The sequence below is a fragment of the Cicer arietinum genome, chromosome 3 (assembly GCF_000331145.2).
Source record: "Cicer arietinum cultivar CDC Frontier isolate Library 1 chromosome 3, Cicar.CDCFrontier_v2.0, whole genome shotgun sequence".
NCBI lineage: Eukaryota > Viridiplantae > Streptophyta > Magnoliopsida > Fabales > Fabaceae > Cicer > Cicer arietinum.
In genome coordinates, this window is record NC_021162.2 from 67,331,936 (window position 1) to 67,350,342 (window position 18,407).

The 18,407-nt window shown below is 32.0% G+C and overlaps 2 protein-coding genes and 1 long non-coding RNA gene across 5 annotated transcripts in view; 1 reads left to right on the top strand and 2 right to left on the bottom strand.

Annotated features, from left to right (window-relative positions):
- Positions 1-2,539: 2,539 nt before the first annotated feature.
- Positions 2,540-4,287, bottom strand: LOC101510229 (uncharacterized). 2 transcript variants are annotated; one of them, XM_004493446.4, is made up of 3 exons: positions 4,149-4,287; positions 3,001-3,103; positions 2,540-2,919 (listed from the first exon to the last, which is right to left on the bottom strand). In XM_004493446.4, the coding sequence occupies exons 2-3, from the start codon at positions 3,092-3,094 to the stop codon at positions 2,771-2,773; spliced, it is 243 nt and encodes an 80-aa protein (XP_004493503.1). In that variant the 5' UTR covers positions 3,095-3,103; positions 4,149-4,287; the 3' UTR covers positions 2,540-2,770. The 2 variants fall into 2 exon arrangements, with proteins under 2 accessions (XP_004493503.1, XP_004493502.1); XM_004493445.4 differs by having other exon boundaries at positions 3,001-3,108.
- Positions 4,288-6,034: 1,747 nt separating this feature from the next.
- On the top strand, positions 6,035-11,558 carry LOC113785694 (uncharacterized). Its single transcript, XR_003471796.2, has 2 exons — positions 6,035-6,174; positions 11,078-11,558. It is a non-coding gene; the product is annotated as an uncharacterized lncRNA (long non-coding RNA).
- A 559-nt stretch (positions 11,559-12,117) lies between these two features.
- Positions 12,118-18,407, bottom strand: part of LOC101511203 (protein SEMI-ROLLED LEAF 2) — a 14,864-nt gene continuing 8,574 nt past the window's right edge. Inside the window, exons 10-19 of one of the 2 annotated variants that reach the window (XM_004493448.4) lie at positions 16,834-16,983; positions 16,328-16,729; positions 16,064-16,213; positions 15,299-15,371; positions 14,431-14,558; positions 13,922-14,119; positions 13,721-13,819; positions 13,482-13,601; positions 13,144-13,371; positions 12,118-12,786 (exon numbers count right to left, since the gene is read on the bottom strand). In XM_004493448.4, coding sequence (XP_004493505.1) covers positions 12,625-12,786; positions 13,144-13,371; positions 13,482-13,601; positions 13,721-13,819; positions 13,922-14,119; positions 14,431-14,558; positions 15,299-15,371; positions 16,064-16,213; positions 16,328-16,729; positions 16,834-16,983 — 1,710 coding nt within the window. In that variant the 3' untranslated portion in view covers positions 12,118-12,624. Of the gene's footprint in view, positions 12,790-13,143; positions 13,372-13,481; positions 13,602-13,720; positions 13,820-13,921; positions 14,120-14,430; positions 14,559-15,298; positions 15,372-16,063; positions 16,214-16,327; positions 16,730-16,833; positions 16,984-18,407 lie in introns of both variants that reach the window. The other variant, XM_004493447.4, reaches the window with a different exon arrangement.

Here is an 18,407-nt window from a genome sequence, read left to right on the forward strand (position 1 = left end):
TTAAATGAAATTACTCATTCTTAATAATTATAGCAAATTAATATTTTTTGATTTACTAAAATATATTTATTTATTCAAATTAATATAATACATTTAATAATATAAAATAATATTTTAAAATTAAAGATAATGAATCTATAAATAAATTTACGACGTACTAATATAATCTTATAAATATAATAAAATTAAGGTGATTAAAATATTAATATATTTAAAATTATATTGTTGACGACTAATTTATTAATCGTAAAAAATTATAATTGATATATATATTTAATTTAAAAAAGCGAACTGTACAGCAAATAAAAAATATTACACAAATATAAATAAATAAAATAACATCACACTAGTATGATGAAATAAAATAATATCACTGAATAAAAAAAGTTAAACTTTATCGCTTTAACTAAATAAAACAAGAAAAAAATAATATTAAAGAATAATTCAAAGCCAAAAATGACTTCAAACCATGCTAATGGAGAAAAAGAAAGACGCCAGAAGTAAAAGTGTGAGGCGGCTTAATTTATTTTATTTTACTTTTGGTTTATTCTAAAATTAAAAGATTACAAATATAAAAATACTTTTTAATCAAAACAAAAGTAATAGTGGGGTACAAATGAAAGTCGGCAATGACACGAAATTCAAACGGCAAAATAGAATTTTGGAACTTCATAGTATCTAGTAGAATCCTCGTACGGTTGGCGTCGTGGAACGACAAGGTATTCCTTTTTGTTACAAAAGGGAAGAAACACAAGCTTCTCTGATGCTTCCTTTGCCAAAAATAAATCTATTAATTCCAGGTATATTGACTACGCATTAGATAATATCATTTACATGTATCAAAAATTAAATAACGTATGACCCAAGTTATAGCCAACGATTCGTTATTAGTTTGTGTCTATCCAGTTCTAGACCAAGAACAGAGGCCAAATCAAGATTTTGTGTTTCTATGATGCTTCCTTGTCAAGCATGGTAACACCAAGTTAAATTTCGTGCAGTATGGTATATATACGTGGTTAATTGCATTTAATAAATAATTAATTAATATAATAAAGTGTCACAATTTATTAATTGTGTTCATTAAATACTATTAACTATAATTTTCAATATATATAATACGTCGTTATAAAAATTATTCAATATGTTCAAACATACATGATTTTGAGGTGTTCAAATATACATGATAGTGATTAAATCGTGATTTGTTTTTAAATATATATTTAAAAATTGTGATTAATGTGGTCGGTAGATAGTTAATGAATAACGACACTTTGTTAGATTCATTAACATATTAACCTCAATTAAACATAATTAATCACCTTTCAACTGTAATAAATATCTAATTTATTGTCGAAATGTGATATCATATTTGTGTGTTAAAATATCACTAGTCTTGTTGGTTAACATGCATCAATGATTAATTGATAATTAGTTATTTAATTGAAGTGTGGTCAGAAGCTAGTTAACTTTAATTCTAATTTGTTAATGAGTTAGTTAGTTAGAAAACTATTTCTTCACATATTACATGCTTGCAGGGAGTAGACTTGAGGTTTTCTGGTTTAGGGTAGAGGATGAAAATGCGGTCCCCTTGTATTTTGCTCTCTTTTGAGTTTACTTTATCTTATATGTTGTATAATTAAACAAAGGTGGTTGTTGAACAATCTCCCTCAAATTTCGGTAATCTATTTGATCATTCCTTGCGAGTGTTAGTTTGAGTGAAATATATTATAGGAAGTGTGCTTCCGATTGTATTTTAGATATGTGAGCAAAAATGAGGTGTTAGATGAACAATCTCTTTAAACAGATCTTTTGCTAATTCATCCATGTGAATTTATAATAACTAATTTAATACACATTTAGACACAAAATTAGCTGAACAATATAGTATTAATTGCTAAATTACAGCATAACTTTTTGTTCTTTCAAATATTTAATGATCAATGCACGTGAAAAACAACTTTAAGGAGATAGAAAGAAAAGAGGGTCAAAGTTGAAGTAGAAGAGGCTCGAGGAAGATTGCCACCAACTGACCAAAGATAGGAAGAATATTTTAAGTAATGCTTTTAATTTAATTGTTGTATGGAAAAAATTATCATGTGCTTTCTTGAATAACAAATTTCAAGACCTTCATCTCGTATTTCATGTTTAGCTTTATATGTAATGTCAGGCCCTTGATTTTCTAACAAATCAAGTGCGAGAGAACTTCTTCTACCCATCATTTCTAAAAAATCAATTCCAGAAATGTATTTCTAAACCAGAAAAAAAAAATCATGTTTACGTGTACCCAAAAAACTTGTTTTATATAAAAAGATGGATTTTCAATGGCGGGTTTACAGCTATGGAGTTCCCGTTAGATAGAAAACTTTGGCATTACAGTAACATTATTTTTACCGGCAAAAACATTATTAAGTTAAAATAAATTCAAACCCAGATTCCATAATTTGCAAGCGAACAGAACTAACGTGGATCCCATTACTAAACGATGCCGTCTAAAAATTCAAAGTCCGGTAGCAGAGCAATTACTGTAAAAGAAGAATCGTATCATAAACAATTTGTGCTATTCTTAGCACATAGAATTTCAAAATAATATATGCATCAGCGAATCCAAGATAACATCAACAATTTATTTGGACAAAACATTCACATGGCAAAACCTCCCCAAACACTAATTGAACTGCAAGAGTCTCATCTCAGGTGTAGTTATCATTTATGGTGACACATTTCATGACCATGGTGAACCAATTAATTTCAAATCAATAAAGAACCAAATTCAAGACTCAGTGCGGGACTTCACAATGAAATTCTGGCGACTAATAGGATTCATGACCACTGGTGGACCAGCGACACGAGGCCATGACTGAAACTTCTTGTCAGTCTCTTCCAACCACTCCTTGTTTGAAACTGTGCCGGGGATAGTACCTGAAGAAGAAAGAAATTGTAGTTCACATACTGCTGAAACAGCAACAATGCAAATTGATCCAATGGAAAAGCACAACTTACCTCCAAATATCTTTCTGTCTGACACAGTGGTGTCACAAACCCATGCAATTCCAAATGATCCAACAATAGCAGATATGATATACTTTCCCGACATGATTAAAAACTAAACTGTATACAAAGAAAAAACAATTATCTCCCTTAAAATTTAAAAAATATAAAGAATGACTAAACAAGAGAAGTATCCGTCCCTATACAGAAAACAAAGGATGTGGCTGCCAAAAATTAAGACATAAAAAATGAGGGCTCCCTTCCAGACAAAATTCTATAGAAGCTATAGGCAGGGCATAAGCCATACTGGGCGCTAAATGCTAAAAATCATATCTTAATAAATAGGAGCACGTAGATATTTGATTCAAACCCACACATGCAGAAATATAAATAAGAGTTTAATGGATATGTATTTTCATCCTAATGATTTCACCAAATCTTAATTTTAACTAAATTATTTTAAAAATAAGGTGATGGTACGAACAAATCATGGGATTTGATTGGATGAAAACATAAAAGTGGTTTGCACTATCCATTAAATACATGTATCCAAAATGTTAGCAGCAGGGGCATACGTTAATAAACTATTGACAGCACCTATATTGCATTTGGCACCATTTCTAGATCTTTCCAGAAACTAAAACATTAATTAATATACCTACAGGATGGTAGTGAATTGTGCAGAGTACAATCCAATCCCTAAAGTGCATTTCTAGGCATCATCGAAGAAATTAGGATATTTATTTACACAATAAAATCAATTACAAGATTCAGAACCTTAGCTTCATTCGGAGCCACGGGGTTAAGAAGAAAAAAAATTGAAATGCAATATAGGCCAGATTGAATAGAGAATCAGGGAGGGGAATCAAAGTTACACTAAAATCCAATGCACAAATTGCGTAACCTAAATCCCGATAGTAATTCAATACATAATTTGATAAAAAATTGAAGAAGAAAAAAATCGAAAAATTAAGAAAATTGTGGAGGACAGTTCGAGTTAGAGCCTATTCGTTTATCATAGAATCGAACCAATCTAGAATAATCAGAAGCGTTTGAAACATAGATAAAATTTAAACGAAAATCGAATTAACAGATTAAGATAATTGAGAGAAAGGTTCGAGAGAGCGTATGGAGAAAATTTCTAGGGTTAGGGTTCGTACCTGATGCTTTCGATCTGTTTGTTTGTGCGATGGTGCGAACTGAAGAGGATTGAAGAGATGCACGACTTCTTCTACTGCTATGGGAGAGCCAGAAACTAGTACAATTAGCGCTTATACGTGCTTCCCCAATAGGCCCACTATTCTAATATGACCCAAAGTTGAGATCAATTATGATAATGGCTTGCTATTCGCACCACCATTGCAGTGCTTTTAATGTTATTTGCGTAAGATAAATTTTAGATGCAGTTACTTACCTACCACGGCCTTGGATATAGTGTAAAGTTTTTTTTTTTTTTTTTTTACTTAAATATAATTTGAAGTTAGATCAATAAAAATTAATATATTAAATATATTTATTATTATTATTATTACTATTATTATTATTATTATTATTATTATTATTATTATTTTTTATATTTAAAATCTAGAGTATGTTTGAAACTATGCTATCGCATACAAAAAACAGATATTTTCGGTATATGTATGATAAAATAGTTTTACACAAAACACCTCTTGATCTAGCTTTTAATGGTTGTTTTATGTTTTTAAGGTAGAAGAGTACCAGCAGTATGAAAAGATTTAAGCCAAATTTTATTTCTTAAGATTACAATGTGAACATGTGAACATATTAGTTGAATGGACCACATTAGATAAATAAAACTATCTAATAACAATTAAAACCATTAACCTTTATTTTGTCTTGTGAATATTTGATTTTATTCCCTATTAACTATGTCTTCCTTCTGATCGGAGACCATGGAAAATGAACTCAATGGATGGAGAAGCTCGGGGTGTTTGCCAAGCAATGCTATGGTTAAATGTTCTTAATCTTACAACCGTTATTTTTAAAACGAGTTCCAAATTGGTGGTTGACAATATGTTCAAAGATAAGTCTACTAAGTATGAATCTCTTGTGAATAAATGTAGATATTTGTTATCATACAACAACTACACAAGTGTTTTAGCTAGGCATCAATGAAAGGTAGTGCTCATTAATTAGTTAGAGTATCTATTTCTTATATATGCTCCTCATAATATTTATTACATTTTTTTGGGTAAAAAAAACTATGCCTTCCTTCTAATATTTTATTTATTCTTTCTAAAGAAACTAATAGAAATATGCATCTTTTAACCTTATAAAAGAAAAATTAAAACAAAGATAAAATAGAAAAATAGTCGAGTTTGAGTGATATATCACAAATTTAAGGATAACTATTTGACGATTTATTTTGAAATCAATTCAGTTTCGTCGCATACTTATTAAATCCACAATTCATTGAATTTGATGTGGTGAAATAATAAATTAGAGTCTAAAAATTGACTCAATCAAATATAGAGATCGAGAAATAGACACATTAAACTCAATTTAATATGTATTTTATACAAATATACAAAAAAAAATTATTCTTTTTAAAAGTGTTAGCCGAGAAAATTAAATTAATATTACTATATTGTATCTATAATATATATTTTTAATTTGTCAATCAATTATTGATATTTCTAATATTTTATAATATTTACCATTAAATTGTTTTTATTAACTAAATTAATTTTCAAAATTCTAAATATTTATGATGAATGGAGATATTTAAAAATAAATTCAAAAGACCACTCTCTTTGTACAAAAAATTAATAAATAGGAAAGTCAGGTTGGCTAAATAATATTTTCGCTAACTGCTTTATTTAAGATTGTAAAAAAAAAAAACTGAATAAAGTTATCTTTTATATGCAAAAAATTAAAATATTATTAATTAATAGTAATAATACATTAACGGTTGACTTAAAATAAAAATTATATTTAACCGTTAAAAAAAAAAAAAAATCACCGCGTAAATAAAAAGCAATGCGTAAAGAAAAACTAAGAAATAAAGAACGCGTAAAACAAAAAAAGTTAGGTAACAATTTAAAGAGCACACATTAGGGTTTTAGTTGTTAATTAATGAGAACCGAGAGCTTCTGCCGAAAAGAAGACAGAGTTCGTTGATTGGATTTCATGAGTCTGCAATCTGAATTCGATCTCGCCACGGTTACTTTCATCTTTTTTCTTCTGAAATTTGAATTGAATTTTTTATATTATCTAGTTATTGAAAGAGAACCAAGAAGCGGCATAAACGATTATTTTCGATCAATTGTTCCCAATTTTTTATATCAATTATTTTTTTTTAAATATCACTGAGTCATAAACAATGATTTTCGAATTCAAGTTTGGTTGTCACTGGTTGCTTCGATTCTAAAGAGAGATGTCGAAACAAAAGAAGGAAATATCAAACTTTTTTATTGGACTTTCAATGAATCTGCAGTGCTATAAAATTTTCCACTTTCAATCCTTTCTCCTTTGAATTTCTTTATAAATTCATTTTGGTTTGCGGCGGTAACCTGTCGTTCTTGATTCAAGAACGTTTAATTTAATATCCAGATTATTCAAATCCAAGAATTTTGATTTAATTGTTGCTGAAAAAATATGACCATATGTGGATTCAAATTTCTAGAAATATAAGCTTCTTGATTGGACCTTCAATAAATCTGTAGTCCATCTCTTTCTCATTCCATTTAAGTTTTGTTATTTGCACTTTTCATGGTTGCCTCATTTAGAAAGAGAGATGTAGAAATGAAAAAAGAAATATAAGCTTGGTTGGGCCTTCCACGAATTTGCGGTCCTCTCAAGTTTAGCTTTGTAGCTGGTCGGAATTTGAACTCTTTAATCACTACTACATCTCTTTAAATTCGATGACCCTTAATGGAAGCTCCGAAGTAAGCTTTATCTATAATAATAAATTTGGAAGATGGTATATTGACTCAATGACTTTGGAGGCGAAATTCAATAAATTGGGATGATTGTTGCCTCGATGACTATGATGCGAAATTTATTATGTGATCTAGATAATTATAAATTCATTTTGGTTTGCGGCGGTAACATGGCGTTCTTGATTCAAGAACATTTGATATCCAGGTTATTCGAATCCTAGAAATTTGATTTAATTGTTGCTGAAAAAAATATGACCATATGTGGATTAAAATTTCTAGAAATATAAGCTTATTGATTGGACAAATTCACTTTTGAAGCTGTAGTTCTCTCAAGTTTAGTTTTCTAGCTTGTCGGAATTTGAAATCTTTAATCACAAAGATCTCTTTCTCATTCCATTTAAGTTTTGTTATCCTTCATTAGACTTTTCATGGTTGTCTCCTTTAGAAAGAGATGTAGAAATGAAAAAAGAAATACAAGCTTATTGATTGGGCCTTCAATAAATCTGCGGTCCTCTCAAGTTTAGCTTTGTAGCTAGTTGGAATTTGAACTATTTAATCACTACTACATCTCTTTAAATTCGATGACCCTTAATAGAAGCTTTGTAGTAAGCTTTATCTATAATAATAAATTTGGATGATGGTATATTGACTCGATGACTTTGAAGGCGAAATTCGATAAATTGGGATGATTGTTGGCTCGATGACTATGATGCGACATTTATTATGTGATCGAGATGATTATAAATTCATTTTGGTTTGCGGCGGTAACATGGCATTCTTGATTCAAGAACGTTTGATATCTAGGTTATTCGAATCCTAGAAATTTGATTTAATTGCTGTTGAAAATATGACCATATGTGAATTAAAATTTCTAGAAATATAAGATTATTGATTGGACAGATTCACTTGAAGCTGTAGTCCTCTCAAATTTAGTTTTCTAGCTTGTCGGAATTTGAAATCTTTAATCACAAAGATCTCTTTCTCATTCCATTTAAGTTTTGTTATCCTTCATTAGACTTTTCATGGTTGTCTCCTTTAGAAAGAGATGTAGAAATGAAAAAAGAAATACAAGCTTATTGATTGGGCCTTCAATAAATCTGCGGTCCTCTCAAGTTTAGCTTTGTAGCTAGTTGGAATTTGAACTATTTAATCACTACTACATCTCTTTAAATTCGATGACCCTTAATAGAAGCTTTGTAGTAAGCTTTATCTATAATAATAAATTTGGATGATGGTATATTGACTCGATGACTTTGAAGGCGAAATTCGATAAATTGGGATGATTGTTGGCTCGATGACTATGATGCGACATTTATTATGTGATCGAGATGATTATAAATTCATTTTGGTTTGCGGCGGTAACATGGCATTCTTGATTCAAGAACGTTTGATATCTAGGTTATTCGAATCCTAGAAATTTGATTTAATTGCTGTTGAAAATATGACCATATGTGAATTAAAATTTCTAGAAATATAAGATTATTGATTGGACAGATTCACTTGAAGCTGTAGTCCTCTCAAATTTAGTTTTCTAGCTTGTCGGAATTTGAAATCTTTAATCACAACGACATCTCTTTCTCATTCCATTTAAGTTTTGTTATCCTTCATTGGACTTTTCATGGTTGCCTCGTTTAGAAAGAGAGATGTAGAAATGAAAAAAGAAATACAAGCTTCCTGATTGGCCCTTCAATGAATCTGCGGTACTCTCAAGTTTAGCTTTGTAGACGGTCAGAATTTGAACCCTTTAATCACTACTACATCTCTTTAAATTTGATGACCCTTAATAGAAGCTTTGTAGTAAGCTTTATCTATAATAATAAATTTGGATGATGGTATATTGACTCGATGACTTTGAAGGTGAAATTCGATAAATTGGGATGATTGTTGCCTCAATGACTATGATGCGAAATTTATTATGTGATCTAGATGATTATAAATTTATTTTGGTTTGCGGCGGTAACATGGCGTTCTTGATTCAAGAACGTTTGATATCCAGGTTATTCGAATCCTAGAAATTTGATTTAATTGTTGCTGAAAAAATATGACAATCTATGGATTAAAATTTCTAGAAATATAAGCTTATTGATTGGACAAATTCACTTGAAGTTGTAGTCCTCTCAAGTTTAGTTTTCTGGCTTGTCGGAATTTGAAATCTTTAATCACAACTACATCTCTTTCTCATTCCATTTAAGTTTTGTTATCCTTCATTGGACTTTTCATGGTTGGCTCGTTTAGAAAGAGAGATATAGAAATGAAAAAAGAAATATAAGCTTTTTGACTGGACCTTCAATGAACATGCGGTCCTCTCGAGTTTAGCTTTGTAGCTCGTCGGAATTTGAACTCTTTAATCACTACTACATCTCTTTAAATTCGACGACCCTTAATGGAAGCTCTGAAGTGAGCTTTATCTATAATAATAAACTTGGATGGTAGTATATTGACTTCATGACGTTGGAGGCGAAATTTGATAAATTGGGATGATTGTTGCCTCGATGACTATGATGCGAAACTTATTATGTGAGCTAGATGATTATAAATTCAATAAATTGGGATGATGTGAATGTGTCTTGATGACCTTGAAAGTGAAAATATATATTTGAGCATAAATGATCTTAGATTCTATTAATTGGTTGAGATGGTAGTATTGTACTTCGATGATATTAGATGTGGAATTTGATATATGAGTCGAGATAGTTCTTAATTTGTAAAATTTGGGATAATGTATTGTGGTTCATGACTTTGAATGTCAAAATTGATATTTGAGCAAAGATGGGTCCTAAATTCGATAACTTTAGATGATGGTATTAAGACTTGATGACCTTAGACATGAAATTTGGTATTTGAAGCTAATAGTTCTTAATTTCAATTAATTGGGATGAAGGTGTTGTGACTTAATGACCTTGGATTCAAAATTTGACGATTGAGCCTAGAACCTTGAAAGGGAAAATTGATATATGAACATAAATGATTCTAAATTCTATAAATTGAGACAATGATACCGTGTCTCAATTACAATGGGTGCGAAATTAAGTATTTGAGCTTAAATGAGCTCAAATTTGATAAATTTGGATGATGGTTTGTGCCTCGATGACCTTAGATGCAAATTCAATATTTGAGCATAGATAGTCCTAAATTTGATAAATTATATTGTTAGTATCGTGCCTCAATAACATTAGATGTGAAATTTGATATTTGAGTCTAGGTGATTCTAAATTTGAAATGTTGGTATTTTGCTTTGATGCTTTTAGATGCCAAATTTGATATTTGAACCTAGATGGGTCCTTAGTTGAATACATTTTGATGATGGTGTTGTGCTCCGATTTTGAATGCAAAATTTGGGGTATTGTGTCTTGATGATCTTAGATTCAAATTCCAATAATTGAGTCTAGGTACATTTTGGGTAGCCCGTATCTTGAATGGTGGCCATTGTTTTGTTTTCAATATGATGCAGCTATATAATAATTGTTCTTTTATGTTGGGTTGTATACAGTATGTGTGTGGGATGCAACATGTGTAAGTAAATACTATTCTTTTTGTGTACATGGTATATAAATTATATACATTATGTTTGGTTGTTGATAAATATTGTTGGTAATTTACGACTTTTAGGAAGATAAAAACAGATTTGACTCTGCTCGTAACTCTGATTTAGAAATGCTTATATGATTTTGGTTAGGCTTGCCAGACTAAATTTATGTTAGTGTAGTGTAGAAACAAAAGTGTTTTCTGAGTATGCAGAAACAAAAGTTTATCTATTCTGAGTATGCAGAAACAAAAGTGTATCTAGTCATTCATATACATGCTCTCTAGTCACTGGAAAGACCCTAGCTGAAAATGCAAAACTTTTCCCTCCTTGACTGTTCATTAAAATAAACTAAGTTTTTTATGATATGTGATTCAGGAAGTATTAAGGTCAATTGAGAATCCCATAAAAAAGACAGCTTACATTTAAATATTATATGGGAACCTTGCACCACAGGGTTCTGTTGCTAAAATTACTGAAAAAGAGGGGTTCTGCTTCTCTGGTGAACCTTCTTGTGCTGTTTTCTTGGAGTTATAAAAAAAGTTAACTGTGCTCCCATCATAGTTTTCCATATCTATGTGGCAAGCCAATGTGGTCGCTTACACTCCTGAAAAGGTGACCATATCTTATATCTTATGTTTGCTCTCAATTGTTTTTACAGATATCCAATTGTATTGCTTCTCTTATTGATATTCTGGTTTGGATGATCTTTGGAGGCTATGGTGCTAATTATCATTTTGGTTTCTTTCTGATATATGTGGAGTTTGGGAGTTTAATTTGCTCGACTGGCAACTCATTCAGTGGCGACAAGTTTTTACATCAGTAATGAGTGGATTAAGCTTGGAAATCTCATTTGTTAAGTAGCAGCATGTGCTAATGTTTTGGTGCAAGATTGGTGATAGGTTTTTGTTTTTTTTCGTGCTAGCAATTTTGTGGTGCTAGTTTTTTTTAGCAGCAGCATGTGCTCTAGGTTTAGACGAGTGATGGAGTTTCGTATTTTGTTCCCTGGACTCTATCTTTTGTCTAGCCATGCACATCTTGTGCTGGTTTAATTTTCATGCATGGTTTTCATGTGTGTTATTGACAATGTTTTTTTTTGTTGAAATGAAATGCAATGTTGTCGACATGAAATTTTTGTCAGATATCATAAATGGTGAAAGGAAGACGAAAAATAAAATATTCACTGAGCATTTTTATTTTAAATTTATGTTGAAAAATGATGAACATTATGTGAAGTATCATGTAAGTTTCTTTTCATTCATATGAATTGAAATAAAAATATAGAAAAGTAAGAATCGATTATTACCAAAATCGAACAAAATATTTTAAAGTCAATGGCAATGATTGACTTTAATTTTAATTTTAGTTACATGACATAATGTGAATTGACATGTTTATTGCCATTTAATATGTCACACAACAGTGCTTCCAACAACGTTTACTAAACGCTGTTACTATAAGACTAAACTAACAATTAAGACTAAACTAACAAACGGAAATTAAGGATTTTACTTTTGTTACATTCAAGCACTGATTTGATAGTATCAATTATCAACCAGGCTACAATTCATCTACATAAATAGTTATTTTCTAGGACAAAATTAAGCACAATTCTTACCAAATTGTTATGATATATTACATAGCAATGAAAGTATAAAAGTGTTGTTGTTCAAAATAAAAATTAGAAAAACAATTGTCACATGTACTCAATTGAAATTCCTTATGTAAATAATATTATGCTGTCACCAAAAAACCTGCAGTTTCTGTATATGTAGTATGTACATGGAAATAAAATGTCAATAGAGTTTTATAATTTACAAGAAATGCATGAAGCCTTTCCAGGCCATTATAATATACAAGGTTAGGTGACAAAAATAGTAAAGAATTGCATATTCAAAAATCAGAAACACAACCCATTATGATTAAAACACCAACACTGTAATACTTCAAGAAATATCGTGGCTTTCGGCACCAGTAAATTTACGGTGCTTAGTGCTTGTTTGAATTAACAGTCAAATTGACAGAATTACAGAAACCACCACGATTTTGACAAAAACTACATTTTTAGAGCTTTTGCAAAACCACAGTGCCACTGTAATTTTGTCATACCTAACTCTTATCCAAACATAAAGATAGATTCCTTACTTCTTTCTTCAATATGATTTCTCAACAACCTAATAGCATTTGTAATTCAATACAACTACAAGATCAACAACCAGCAGCTTTTAGAAAGTTATCAAAGGGACTTGCTGTAGGCAGTTGGAAAAAGTGAGGATGATTCTGATATTCTGCTCCACACAACATGGGAACTGGGCCAGAAGTCGGTCGATACAATTCCACAAAATTTTCATCATCAAAGATAGGCTTGTCCTGCTGCATGTTATATATAATTTAATTAGATTTTATATTCCATTTAAAATTTGTATATGTAAATACTATTGCTATAAAGTTGTTGGCCATTAATAAAGGTTAATATTAGTCTTAAAAATAATAACCATGGGTTATAACTTACACACTGCACATTTTTATCTACAAAATTTAATAAACTTCCACGGGAATGGAAACATATACTCCCTTCGGAATAAAATATAAGTAAAAATGGTAGTTGAAAAGTTGATCTATCTGGTTAAACATTAAGATCAGACACGTTAACTTTTCAGTTACCCTTTTTGTTTATATCTCAGAGTGGTATGTTCACTAAATTTGGATACAAAAGCAAGCAACTACCTTCTGAAGATCCACATGGGAAGAGGAAACCATATTTTTTGATTCATCGCTGTGATGTGGTAAAAGGGAGCTCACTGAACATTCTTGCTTTTGTTCAGTACTCATCAATCTAGACATCTTTTGCTTTCCCATCATAAGTACCTCACAGTTATCAGCCATATCCTCGTAAGGTGTATCAAATGCAGTTGATACAGAAATTCTCCCAGCAGGATGAGACGGGTCGAAAACCTACACTCAAAAGTGCAGTGCGAAATTTTGTGTTATTGATATGAGAATAACTTACAACACAATCCAATGAACAAAAAAAAATGAAAGAGGGAAAGAAATGTATCACATACTAATTCTAAGAATTGATTAGCACTCAAAAGACTAGGGGCCTCCATGGACAATCTTGGATTTTGTTTTAATTGACTTTCAAATAATTCATAAATAAAGTCGTCATCGTTTGCCGAAGTGTCCTGATAAATGTGAAAGTAACAATATTGTCACAACTTTTGGTTATAAATAGAGGAAAAAAACATATAGATAGCTATAAGTTTTGAAACAAATTTGTCCTTCAGAAATCCACATGACGCACCTTTCTGGTAATATTCATGGTCAACTGAGATCCAAGTTCACATGTATCATCCGGTGAGAATTCTTCTAGCATTTTCTCCTTTATTGACAATAATTCAGCCTGCATTAAAAACCAAAAATTCAGAATGTTCAAAAAATGTGAATATATTTTACCCCTAGATAGTCCAAACTCCAAAGCCTACACAAGAAGCAAGAGCTTTACTTTTGAAAAAATGTCCAAGCTTCTGATGATTTCAGAAGCAAAGGATTCCTGCGTTTGGTGTACAGAAGTCAATAATTCTGAAAGTGTGTGTAAGGCCCTATCGTCGTCTTCTTTGGATCCATAGCTGATGGTCGGATTGTCAGGTGCACAGCTTACGGTTTGCAACTTGTCTTCAATCAAATGAAGGAAGGGGTCAACCTGATTCCAGAATGTAAAAAACTAAGTTATAAGATGTTTTATTTCCAATAATCTCCTAAAAAAAAAATCCAGAATCACATCTTTAAAGTTAATGACATATGCTAACCAGTTCCTTATATATTGTGTTTCTTTTCAATAAGCAATTTTTAAATGTTGGTTCCTTAACTAGTGCCCTATCTATTAATTTGATTGCTTGAGCTGAGACATCACATATATTGTTGAAACAGATATAACATTGAATATGCTTTTGAAACCTCCATAATTAGCTTACTGTGAGGAATAACATGCAGGAAATTACATAAATTTCTTACCTTTCTCTCTGTAAGCACTGCCTTGGTACTATGGACAAGAGGGACAATGTTGTATGCTTTTGAAGAAAACATAATCATTGAAATTGCCAAAGTAAAGAGTGATCTCCGACGAGATGGCGGCAATGGCCCTACAAAAACATTAGGAATTAAGAGATGAAAGGATTGATTTTCCAACGTCACAGTATGTTTGTTCTATCTTGGTATCCTTTTTGCATCCACTCCCAATAGAAATGTATCTGGTTTCAAGTAAAATGGATATATAGAATATTTTTCAAATGGTCGTATATTTTCTAAGATTTTCTTGGTAAACAACTTGTGTAATTCATCAAAAGTACTGGTTTCTTATTAATCACAATCCACCATTTAACATTCAACTGGCTGCCCAACATTGCAATTCACTTCACATCCTTTTGGCTTCAAATTTCTTATAGGAACAAAATTTAGTCCCTCTTTCTTGAGGGACAAACTCAAGATGAGCTAAGGAGCTTCTCCATCTCTTATATTATTTACTAAGGGCTCTAAGCCTCCTCAAAAACCATTTCTTCTTCCTTGCAAATCGAATTTATCCCTTCATATAATCGGAATCAATCACTAGTCCTCTGTAGCCTATGTCAACAGCAATGGAAGTGGCAACAGCAAGCATGGTGAGGCTGCCATTATCTAGTTAATTGTGGCCCAAAATCGGAATTTAACAGCTTTTGTTACCGACCATCTTTTAGTCTAAACCTAATTTTAAGCTTAAAAATTTATTTCCTACCAATAAAAGACCAAATAGAAAATCCAATCATGTGTCAATAGTGCCTACCTATTATACTAGATTCAGTGCTAAGGACAATCAAATTTAAGTTTATCATAACTGAATGCTCACCTTCTTTAAGAGAAATATTCCATAAAGAAAATGCAAGTTGAAAACTCCGAACTATTATCTCGTGAAAAGAATTCTGCAAAGACAAGAAAGTTTTTAAAGGAAAAGTACAGAAGTAGAAAGCTTTTCTCTCCCTAAACAATGCACACCGGCATACTAGATCTTAGAGAATAACTTAAAATACGTCAGATCATAGACATCAATATTCTACGGTCGGTACCTTCACAAACTCAATATAAACATCCATGGTAGCATTATAGTTTATAAGGAAATACAAACATTTCGATCAGCAAAGTTGAGTCCCAGTAGACATTTTAGAGACAGTAGATGAATAGGGTAGAATTAAAATTATACATGTAATGATGTTACATCAAAGCTGTAGGATAACAAGGGACTTAAAGAAAGTTCCACATACACTCATCAAAACTGTCATAACCAACCCACAAAACATGCTTAATGCTAGAGCAGCATCAAAGAGTACAGCCAATATCAAAGCTACAATTAACCTAGTTCCTCTTATTCACAAGGGACAGATTGGCTTGTCCATGTTTTCTTAGCTGTAAAATGAAATTGCTGACTACATTGTATAAGTACAACCAATCCCAACTATTGGCTTGTCCCTGTCCCCCCGAAAAGTTAGTATTGCAAGTATCACATATATTATCATGTAAAAAACATAGCACCATACAAAGAGAAGGAGAAGGAGCCCTTTAAAAATTATTCAGTTAATATATGAAGAAATATCATAATCATGAATCTAGTAATAACCTTCGCTTTAGAAACAAGCAGTGCCAAGCTGTATGTATGAGCAATTGCTTCATAATTTGCAGGCATATTTTCAGGAGAGATAGACTGTGCCCAAATTGATGATACTAATCGGTTTATCTGATGCCTACTCAGCCTGAGGGCAACAATCTCCTGTACTCAAGTCAAAATAAGATCAGTAATGTTAACCATGGTAACATCCCATTCAAGGCAATGTAAAACAGAACACGTTGTAATGTATACTCATAAATGCAATGCAAGACTTACCAAGTTATGATTATCACTGTTTGCAGTAAGTTCGTCCCATTTAGTTTGTAGAGGAGGATTATTCACACTAGAACCCCTACTATGGCTTGACTTCAATCTGTCTATGATCCCAACATTGCTATTAGCTGGTTCAATCACTCCAGTAACGTTTTCTTTGTTGTACTGACTTAATAATCTTACACTTGAAGAACGTTTCTCCAGTCTTAGTTTCTCAAATAAAGATGCTGAAGAAGAGAAAAAAGAGACTGCTCTCGAAAGTGATCGTGGAACACCCGATGCCTTGGAGTCAGAAGCAGTTGGCACAACAATGACAGAAAAGATGCGGTGAGCTACCACTCGTGTCTCGTGATCTGGATGGACCATAGCTAGGAGTAGTTGATGAAACAATGCCTCAGGGAATGCCTATGGACGAAAAGTAACGTAACTTTTAGTATCAAATATATCCATGAAACTCAAAGCCACAAATCATTGAGGGAAGAATTAAAGCAATGATATCCATTCCTTGCCTTTTTCTGATAGGACAAATTTGGTAAGGAGGCTACTATTTGAGCAGTCCGATAGACAGCATATACAGTTGTTTTGGATGTCATTGTATTAGTTGAGATATTCTCTAACATCACAGCCATTACATCAAGAATTGGGTCTGCTTCTCCAACCTGTTTATGAGTAGCAGCTTATATTTATCTTTTTACCTTTATGATAAATCTAATAATGAATGATATATATAACATCATTCATCTAAGTTTGAAAAACAACATAAAACCAACAAATCTATAACAATTTAATTTGTATGCCCCGACAATATAAAAATTTTTTAGACGTGTATCTAGTCAAATCACTGATACGAATAAAAATAAGTTTGGGAATGTATATGTGAGAAGGAATAAATAGTTAGTTAGTTGGTTAGTTAGTTAGTTTTGTTTTGAGCTTAGCTGTCATTCTGTTAGAAATTGGATCCAAAACAGTTACTATAAATAGCAATCTGTTAGGAGCAGTTAGGGTGGTTAGGAAGAAGTAGAATTGGTTGGACTGATTCATAGGGAATCAGGAATTTTCTTCTCTAAGCTTGTAACAAGTTCTTCATTGTGAAATAATACATTCAATTCAGAAACACCTTGATTCTTAATAGCATTCTTCTAGTCTATCCCTAATTCCTCTTCTCTGAGTTACCAGTTGTAACACTGGTATCAGAGACACCGATTCTGGTGTCCTGTGATCGGTTGTTTCCGCTGCGATTGCGTATGGTTTTGACGAGATACATGGCTCGTTCTTCGGATGATTGGAATTTAGAGAGAGAAGAAATACGCACGAGGCTTGACCTAAATGAAGCGAGGACGAAGAAAACCGAAGAATTGCTGCTGCAATCGCAAGCAAGTTAGGAGTGCGATCTGATGACGATCATGGCGATGGAGGCAGTGAGATCGGAGATCGTGACTGCATCAGGGAGAAAGGGCAAAATCGTTGGCGGAAATTGGAAATCCCAATTTTTTCCGGTGAGGACGCTTTTGGTTGGACACGCAAGCTAGATCGCTATTTTTCGTTGCAAATGGTCCAAGAAGAAGAGAAAATGCAGGCGATTCTGTTAGCATTGGAAGGCAGAGCTTTAAGCTGGTTTCAATGGTGGGAGAGGTGCAATCCAAATCCTTCATGGGATGCTTTCAAGGTGGCTGTCATAAGGAGATTTCAACCATCAATGATTCAAAATCCTTTTGAATTGTTGCTATCTTTGAAACAGGTTGGTACAGTGGAAGAGTATGTGGAGGAATTTGAGAAGTACGTTGGCGCTCTAAGAGAAATTGATCAAGAATTTGCTAAGGGCATTTTTCTGAACGGGTTAAAGGAAGAAATTCAGGTAGAGGTAAGATTGTTTGAACTAAAAAGCCTTACTGATGTTATTCAAAAAGCCCTAATGATAGAACAGAAAAATATTATTTTGAATAAGAAGGGGAGCACTGACTATTCTAGACCGACTAGCTTTACAAGAAATAATTCTTTCAGCAAGGTGGTAACTGTTGATTCTAAGCATACTGCTGATAAAAAAGTTGATCGTCCTGCTAGTGGTAGTGTTGTTAATAGCTCG